Source organism: Cyprinodon tularosa, unplaced genomic scaffold (assembly GCF_016077235.1).
Source record: "Cyprinodon tularosa strain WSP-4 unplaced genomic scaffold, ASM1607723v1 ctg132, whole genome shotgun sequence".
In the NCBI taxonomy this organism is placed as follows: Eukaryota; Metazoa; Chordata; class Actinopteri; order Cyprinodontiformes; family Cyprinodontidae; genus Cyprinodon; species Cyprinodon tularosa.
In genome coordinates this window covers 615,730-625,259 of record NW_024038137.1, presented here as the reverse complement: position 1 = coordinate 625,259, position 9,530 = coordinate 615,730, and the positions used below count along the sequence as shown (strand labels likewise).

The 9,530-nt window shown below is 37.4% G+C and overlaps 1 protein-coding gene across 1 annotated transcript; it reads right to left on the bottom strand.

Annotated features, from left to right (window-relative positions):
* Positions 1–3,218: 3,218 nt before the first annotated feature.
* On the bottom strand, positions 3,219–7,778 carry atp5mj (ATP synthase membrane subunit j). The gene is made up of 4 exons (XM_038277534.1): positions 7,687–7,778; positions 6,920–7,043; positions 5,480–5,503; positions 3,219–3,352 (listed from the first exon to the last, which is right to left on the bottom strand). Exons 2-4 carry the CDS (start codon positions 7,041–7,043, stop codon positions 3,339–3,341), a joined length of 162 nt encoding a protein of 53 aa, XP_038133462.1. The 5' UTR covers positions 7,687–7,778; the 3' UTR covers positions 3,219–3,338.
* Positions 7,779–9,530: the final 1,752 nt, after the last annotated feature.

Here is a 9,530-nt window from a genome sequence, read left to right as displayed (position 1 = left end):
TACTTTGAAAAAGTAATTAGTTATAGTTACTAGTTACTTCTCCCAAAAAGTAACTGAGTTACTAACTGAGTTACTCCACAATAAAAGTAACTAGTTACTAGTAAAAGTAACTATTGCGTTACTTTTGCATTTCTCGCCCCCGTAAACCTCACCACCCGGCCCCCACCTTCTCGCCGTGTGTTTTCAAAGCCAGCTGAATAGAGCGGACGACAAAGACAAGAACCTGCAGACAGTTTAGCATTTATTGCAACTCAACGTAAATGACATCAGGGGGGAACGCGATGTGAAGTTTTATAACAGGACATTCAGATCCGGTGAGTATATGAAATTAATAACTCGGGATGTCTAATTCTGAAATCCTGTGTGTTTGGGTTGTTATAGATACTGCAACATCCATCTATCCATCTATCTATCTAGATGTATACTCTGTGTGTGACATAAAATATGGATCTCCATCCCTGCCACAAAGGCCATCAAATAATGTTTAAAATAAAAAAAACAGTAGGTTGAGAAGGCAGAGTATCCATCCATCCATCCATCCATCCATCCATCCATCCATCCATCCATCCAGATTTCTCCCTTTCTCCATATAGGCTATCATTTCTGGCTGTTGTCAGGTTCATTTGATCGTTCACGCTCTCCATAGTTCTCCTGTGGCGCGAGCACAGGGTTGCGTGCCTTTAGCGAGCATGCGCGTTTCCTGTCGCTTGCGCGGTGACTCTTGCCGCCTGCGCTGTGTGGAGAAGCAGAGGAAACCGTTATGTGATGGTGAAACGCAGCTCGACGTAACACCGGTATTTCCATGTGGAAAACGCTGTTTTGCTGCTGGAGTCATCCTCACTCTCCATTTCTCTGTGTGTGCTGTACGTTAACACCCACCAGCAGAAACACCCACCTATTCAACTGACAGACGGAATCTCATCCTCCCCTCTCTCATGACAAGGCGCGCACCTCTGGATGACCTAAAATAAATCTTTAATATCTCTTAAACAAAAGTAGCACAAACAATATTTTTTTCTGCACAAATCTGCACTAACGTTGCACTAACCATTCAGTCTATTTGCAGAGTTTTTTGACGTGGGTGGGGTGTCAGCTTCACGCAGCTGCGCACGAGTCCTATCATGAAAAAAGGTTCATTGTGCGACCTGAGTAACGCGCAGTAACGGGGTGCCTGCAATGGTAACTGCGTTATAGTTACAGTCAAAGTAATTAGTTAGATTACTCGTTACTAAAACAAGGTAACGGCGTTAGTAACGCCGTTACTTTCAACGCCGTTAGTCCCATCACTGGTAATGGACAATATGTTCCCCCAAAACTCAAAAGAATTGTATTCACTATACCTTTTATCTAGACAGCACAGATGTTTAAATATGTATGTCTATTTGTCAGCAAAGGTTTTAGAAAAATATAGTCTTTATTTAGACAATATGGATGTTGTGCCCATTCATTTTCCTGCTGTAGATTGACCCTGAGGTTCTGGTTTCTATCAACTTTTGGCCACCCCTCAGTTTACATTAGGGGTGGGTATTGGCAAAGAAGTCACGATTCGATTCGAATCACGATTCACATGCCACGATGCGATTCTATCACGATGCATCACGATACTTGAAATATTGCGATGCATTGTGATATTTTCACTGAACACTGTAAGAAAAAGATACAGCCCTTACCAGTGGCTGACTGGCTGGGTGTGATCTGGATAGTGTCTTCAACTGATACATAACTGAAAGCAACTGAATTCATACATAGCTGTATTTATTGAAATTACTTTTGGAGGTGTTGCCATGAAAACAAATACTGGACAGAAATATTACTATTACTGGCATGGACACACCAACAAAAAGATCTTAGGATTCATCAAACTTAAAATAACAAAATGAGGATAATCAGTCCGGACATGCTTATGACACAAAGCAGCAGGCGTCAACACATCCGCAGCGACTTCTGCTGGACTGGAAGTTGTATTCCACTTGGTTTGATTGATGTGCGCCAACCATTAATGTATTTTATTTGTTCATTTTTTTTTTTTTATAATCGATTCTTGCCTTCAAGAATCGATTCAGTAGATCACAAAAATTAGAATCACGATTCATCGATTTGACGATTATTTTGCACACCCTTAGTTTACATTGGTTATTGCCTGGCCACCCTTATGAAAAAATTTCTGGCTACGCCTCTGCTATCAAATATATAACCCAAAAGGTTTCAAATTCTCTATGACCGATTTTTTAACTGTAAAATGAAAAAAATAAATCAGCATAACTTTTCCCACTTAAAAACATGGACCATGCCATTATGGGCTAACCTTGCTGTAGATTATTTCATACCAAACTTGCACCTCATGCCTAAAATGTCATGTTTTCCTCTTGATCTACGACGATAAAATGTTTTTTGGACTGTAAATCGTAGGAAACGAAAATCCAGGCTTAATGGTATCAGTGACACCTAATCTATATCATTATTATTACTTGAACTTTACTTAATTTCCCTTCATGGTATTTTTTCATCACCTCATGGGTCTAAATGTATGGCCTAATGTGGGACCGTTCATAGCACTCTGTTCTCAGAACCAAAATGTACAGACAGCTGTTTATTGGTCATTGATTTTTGACAATGAGGCAGTTGTAAAGCTAAATCCATTTAGCAGGACTGCAGAATAGGGACCTTAGCAGAATTATGTAACTAAGTTAAATGTTTATTTTTATCCAAGTGTCAATCAAAGCAGGGAAATATTTTTAAAAAGTTTGGATTCCTACTACCGTATATGATGAAATAACATCCCACCTTTCCCGGAATCACTAACCACATTAAACACCCACTCTGCACCAAATAGAGACTTATTCCCAGTTCAACTAGTTAAAATGCAAACCCAAAGTGCAACTGGCTATAAATAGCTTACTTATTCCTTAAATGGAGCAAAGACTACAACTTAAGTTTAGATCCGTCTAAAAGGACCAAAGCTTAAACAGCCCTGAAATACTTGCATGTTTAAAAGTAAATTTTTCCCATCTCCTATTTTGTACCATGTTTAAAATCCATTACCATTTGAAAAACATTTATATTGGGATAAAAAGACTGTTGGTAGAATGTAGAATATATGGATCCTTTGTATGAAAGTTTACCAATTAAAGAGAACATCTGGCTGCCCAAAACTAGCAAAGTAAACAGTCTAGAATATGTCACAACTACAATGACAAAATAAGTCAAAACGCCAAAAGTGGAGGTCATACATTTTATTTGATCCATATTAACAAAAACTGAAATATGAAGAGAGACTTCAGGATTGATGAGACGGGTAATATATCACAGAAGAACAGGTTTTCCTCATGGTTGCCAGTTCAATGTGCAGGTTCTAAAGAAAGAAAAACAAAATTATCATAAATAAAAAAAACTAATTTAAATATATTTCACACAAATTGGAGGAATAGTTTGCCCAATATTAAGTCAGGGAAGTCAAGGAAACGTTCTAGCCTTTCTTTGAAACGTCCAAAATACAGTTAATATTTCATAAGTACTCTTAAAGACTGACACGGAAAAACATCTTTAAAGCTTTTTCTTTCTTTTTTTTTCAGATTGACCATTATCCCTAAAGATAAATGGGGTGCATAAAAAAAAAAAAAAAAAACTTCCGATGGTATGGGTCAGCAAACTGATTAAACTAGTTTTTTATATTTTATTAGAAAAAAATGCATTTGATTTTTTTATGCAAACCAAATAGTATTCAATTTGTTCAATAAGGCAAAGTGTGCATAATATTTTGTATAGCCAATTAATATTGTCTTGCCTTTACAGTTGTATACAAATACCAAAGCTACATGGATTTAGTGAATCGGTCTTTAAAATACAAGGTCTTACAATATCATAGTCTCAAAATGCTGTTTGGATGCAATATGTAGTTCAAGTGGCATATCTTATTGCTCAGAGGAAAATCTGTTTTGGGGCCTGTAATATGTGTTAACAATAGTTGTTTAAAAAGCACACAAAAAATGACTATAAACGGTAGAGAGGTTTGAGGTTGTTCAAGCCATTAAAAAGCTAAAACAAAGTTGTTTCAATAGCACAACAGAAGATGTGGGTCAGAAGGATGCTTTACTCATTTTAATTAACAAGGTAAAGAAAAAAGAAATTTTTTGATCTATTTTTACTCGTCTAAAGCATTTAATTTTCATTCATTTTAATCGATACCCTGTCCAAGATGAACAGAATCCACATCAATTAGATGCAAAGGCTGTAAGGACTCAGCACCACAGCCCCAAGTTCCTTTCCTACCCTGGACAGTCTTCTTACTGTTGACTACAAGAATGGTGAAAGGATAGGAGCTAGGATCTACGATTTGTTGTATTGGGAGGGAGCCGAATTCCTAAAGCTTCCCATTGCTCCACATGGTCCTGGTTGTGTTAAATTGTCTTAAGCTGGAATCATGCCAGGGTTTTGCCTCGTACAGATGATTTTTCAACATTTTTCATATGTTCTGAAGTTTGAATCGGTCCTCAGCAGGTGCATTTCAGTCTGGAATCACAAGTACAAATCTAACCCTCCCAAAAAATTCCCCAAATCAGGTGATGAGAACAGAAGGATTTCCAGATCCACAAAGGTCTTGGCTCAATGGGAGGGAACCTGGTTAAAAAAGCTTTACTATTTAATTATACCCCACCGAGTGGTCACTCTGTGAATTGCTATCAAAATGACAGATGGACTTTTAAATGTACCGTCATCTTTTTTTCTATAAATTATCAAATTCAAAATATTTTGTTATCATGACCCTTAGTTGGAAGTAACTTTTTCAAAAACATAAGCTGGACAGACTCCTTACCATCTAGCCATTTGCTTTTTTATTATTTGAACACACTTCATTATCACAAGTTTAACCAATATTACTGCAAGTTCAATAACACGCACTCCTAACAAGCAGCCTTTTTATTCTTGCTCAGACACAAGGATGAACAGTGGAGGTAAAAGTTCCCTGGATAGACCAGAATATGCTGGGAGGCAAACATTTTGATCAGTGCTTTATAGAAATTGAAAATCTTTAAGCCAAGAACCTGGGATTATTAAAGCATATTGTTCCGTTTGACAGAGGTACTATACTATGGTAGGACATTCGAAAACATACGATCACATTCCTTACATTTAATTACTCATCATCATAGGTACATTTCTCCAATGTGCAATCAATAAAGTTCAATTATGAATTATAAAATTCTTTTTTTTGGGTGGTGTGGAGGGAGTGGCAGCCTTATTAGTTAGGGCATTGAGCTAGGAAACCTGAGGTTGCAAGTTTGAAACCCAGTCCTGCAGGCTGTCCCTCTGGCTCCCTGAGCAAAGACTCTTAACCCCACACTGCTCCCTGGCTGCTGCACAATGGCAGCCCACTGCTCCCCCAGGGGATGGGTTAAATGCAGGTTGAATGTTGTGCTGTACTTGTGACAGTGTAATGACAATAAAAGCTGGAAAAAAAAATTTTTTTTTTTAAACTTACTGTTTGCCACTGCCTTTTTCTTTCCTACAATAGAAAAAAATTTAAGAACGATTAATCACACTGATACACATATCTTAAACATAATGCACAATTAATTTTATATGGAATATTTAAGCCAGAATCAAGTTTCAAAAACCTACATTGCACTAGGGCTGGGCCATATGGCTTAAAAATACTTTCAGATTTTTGTTCGATTCAAATCTAATCCATTTATTATTTTTTCTTTCATTTAGTTTCATGGGGTCATATTTGAGATGATAAAAATGCTTTTGAAATTTCAAAATTCAAAAGTACAACTAAATACAAGTAGGCAGGCACTGCTACTGTAAACAACCCAAAAAACATAACACTAAATGTTTGCAGCTCTTGGTATTATGCAATAAGCTTATTTATCAGCTTTGATTGTACAGTTAAGAACAAAAAGAGGCAGGCCGATGTCACTCTGCACCACAGGGATTTTAAAGAGCACATGGGTGAAAAACAATCCAGATTTCCCAAAAACTAAATCTTAAACAACAGAATCGCTAAATCATTTAAAGGGGAACACCATTTTTTTTGTTACATTGGCCCCTTGATTTTACGTTATTACATCATGTTCTTCTCACCCATATTAGTTGTGCGTCATTTGGAGCTGTTCCGAAGATATTCGGTCTTGTTATATCCAAGTAACGTCTTCCTATGGTCAACGACTTGAAAGCACAAACTAAACTGTTCATAATTTATTCTTTATGGTACGCCAGCATTCATAACATGTAGGTGAATCACTGTCCCCCAGAAAGCCACGGTTATATTTTTTATATTTATCTTTTTTTAAACAAAGCGGAGTGTGTATGACGTCATCCGCGTGCGCCGGCAACCATTCATTCATCCTGTCCGCTGAACTGCTGCTAGTTTTACTCACATGCCTGGAAGATGTCTAGTGCTACTACCACAGATGATCTCGCTCTTGAAATGGAATTGAACGATTCAGATTAGCTAGCCGAATGAATAGAAGGGGTAGAGCGTAGCCGCCTGTCACAACTCCAGTCCAGCGTGCGGATGACGTCATACACACTCTGCTTTGTTTAAAAAAAATATAAACATACACAATATAACTGCGGACTGTCTGGGGGACAGTAATTTGCCTACATATTATGAATGCTGGCGTACCATAAAGAATAAATTATGATCAGTTTAGTTTGTGCCTTCAACTTGTTGCCCATAGGAAGACCTTACATGGATATAACAAAACCGAATATCTTCAGAACAGCTCCAAATGACACAACACTAATATGGGTGAGTAGAACATGATGTATTAATGTAAAATCAAGGGCCAATGTAAAAAAAAAAAAAAAAAAAAAAAAAAAAGGTGTTTCCCTTTAAATAGCCAGCCCTTCATCACATCTCCACCAAACACCAAATGTCTAGATCAAGGTCAAGATCTGTGGTTCTTCTACTCACCCCCGTAGGAAACTTTATAATAGAGGTATGTCATGATGCCAACTCCAACCCACATCTCCTGGTACACCTTAGTGTAATAAGGGCCCACGGCGGACCACCATTTTGCAAAGGCTTGTCCAGCCATCTGTGACAAAAAGCAATGGAGTTTATTCAGTTAGGCAATCATAAATCTCAGTATAACAATTTTATTGTTCTTTTTGTTATATTTTTTTGTTGTTGAAAAAACACTTGCAATCTTGTCCAGTTTAAAGCTAAACTAAATCCAACGATGAGCAAATATTGAATGACTACTAACTCAGCTTGAAATATTTAGTTACTTCTCTTTCCTAATTTCCTCCTATGATCCTCTGGGGCAAAAAGCACTAGGCGTTTAGGTCCCAACCTGTTTGTTTCTGCTAATTGTAAAGCTACAAAAATGCTACTGTCAGTTTCTTTTAACTTCAACGTGGTCGTGGTTAAATTAATTGAAGTCAGTCAAATTAAAACGAAGGAATAGATGGGCAAAAATTAGACCAACCATTCACAATTGTATTCGAAGAAATAGATCCGCTGATAAATAAACTGCTTTGCAATCATTGTTGTACTTCAGCTTTAGCATTAAGCTAAGCTACATGTAGCTGAAAGAACAACCTATTCAAACATGAAATAGAGTGATTTATTCGTTTAGGTAGAACGAATTAAGACTAAACGTGTTCAAAGGTCTTCATCATAACGTATTCAAGGGTCTGTATAACCTTTAAAAAATGTAAATGCCAAAAGTTACTCACATTTCAGTTTGTCTCGATGTAGCTGAAAGGTCAAGACGGCCGCTAAGGCTTCACGTCAAAGTCGTGGGGAGGAAGTCTTCTTCTTCTTCTTATGAGATTTTATGGCGGTTGGCAAACTTGTGAAATGTGCATTACCGCCACCAACTGATATGGAGTAAAGCAAGAAAACAGGAAACGATTCACCCCAAAAAAAAAAAAAAAAAAAAAAAAAAAAACTGTGTAACTTAAACCAACATAATACTAAATCACATTTGCCCATATAATTTTAATTTAACTCTAGGTCATCGTAACTTTGCCAGTTTCTGATGGTCCCATCGGTCCTCCCATCATGCTTCCAACCATCTCCCAGTTCAAATCTTTAATGTCCAGATATTTTTCTGCAGCCTTCACTATTATTTTGATTTTTTCAGTTTTTTTGTTGTCTGTGGAGTACAATTAATCACTTCCACCATGAAAAGAACAAAATTTGTCTTTTTAACAATTAGTGAGTCTTCATCAATTTTTGGAGATTTCTCTAGAGGTCTGAGTGTCTCTAGAGGTCTGTGTTGAACTGTAGGTTTGGGTTTTTCTGACTGAGATGGGAACCTTTTTGCAGCTTCAGCATAGGTTATTCCGAGCTCAAATTTAATTTTTTTTATTTCCTCAGACCTTTTGCTTGCTTCACAACCGCGATAAGCAGCAGTATATCTCCACCACAATTACAGCATTTTATTTTAGCTTCTTTTCCACATTTACCATATTCGTGTTCTCCTGCACACCTTCCACACCTCCGTTTCCCTTTACAAACTGCTGCAATGTGACCGAATTTTTGGCATTTGAAACATCTCAGTGGTGGAGGATTGTAGATTTTAACATTATAGCTGATGTAACCGATGAATACTTTGCTTGGTAATTGCTCTTCTTCAAATTTAATTAATACTGATAAACTGTCAGATCTTTCTCCGTTTCTTGTTGTTTTTAACCGTTTTACTTCTTTTACTTTTGCACCGCTTATGTTTTCCAGAATCTCTTTTTCAGAAATATTTAGAGGAACTCCTCCAATGACTCCCCTGCTGATCTTTTTGTTCTCCATTAAGCTGCACTGAACTCTTATCCCGTCAATTTTGTTGATTCGTATTGCTTTGCCTTGCTGGGCGCTGTCTCTGCAGTTAATTAGCAGGTCTCCACTGTACAGAATTCTGGCACCTCTGACTTCTCCAACAAGTTTATTGATGGTTTTTGTTAAGTGAACCGGATTCCAATTTGTAAAAGAGTCTGCCTGATTAACGACTTTGAATATGACTTTGAATAAATTTCGTTGTGCTGTGGAATGTATGGATTGCTCATCACTGGATTGTTCTGAACTAGATTCCCCTTTAACTGATCTCTGTTTTTTCCGCTTTTTCTCATTTTTTGATGTTGCTATCTTCCAACCTTCATTGTCACTATTTCCCTCTTCCATCCCACAAGAATCGCTTCCTGTTTCCTCACTACTCACGGCCCAGGACATCTCTCCACAAGCAGCTTCAAAACACCGGAGGAAGTCTTCTTCTCCTCTGAGAGATATGTCGTCCTGTCGCTACTTTTGGCGAGTAGCGCCCTCGAATGGTGAAACCGGTTCTTCTTCTCTTTTTATTGGCGGTTGGCATGTAACGAAATGGTGCATTACTGCCACCAACTGGCATGGAGTGTGAATCTGAATGGCTACTGCCTACTTATACTGAACAAAACCAAAAAAAGATTCAAATCCTCTCCATTACATTGATGAATCTAAGATAATGAAAAACAATTACATAACACTTATCTCTTGAGTTCTTTCTAAGGATTTCTATTAAATTAAAGTGTATTCTGTCTTTTTTTTTTAA

Excerpts from the sequence above, each read along its gene's own strand:
- atp5mj (XM_038277534.1), bottom strand. The coding sequence starts at position 7,043 with ATGGCTGGACAAGCCTTTGCAAAATGGTGGTCCGCCGTGGGCCCTTAT. Across the intron at positions 5,504-6,919 it reads TTATAAAGTTTCCTACGGGG|GAAAGAAAAAGGCAGTGGCA; the intron begins GTGAGTAGAAGA and ends TTTCTATTGTAG.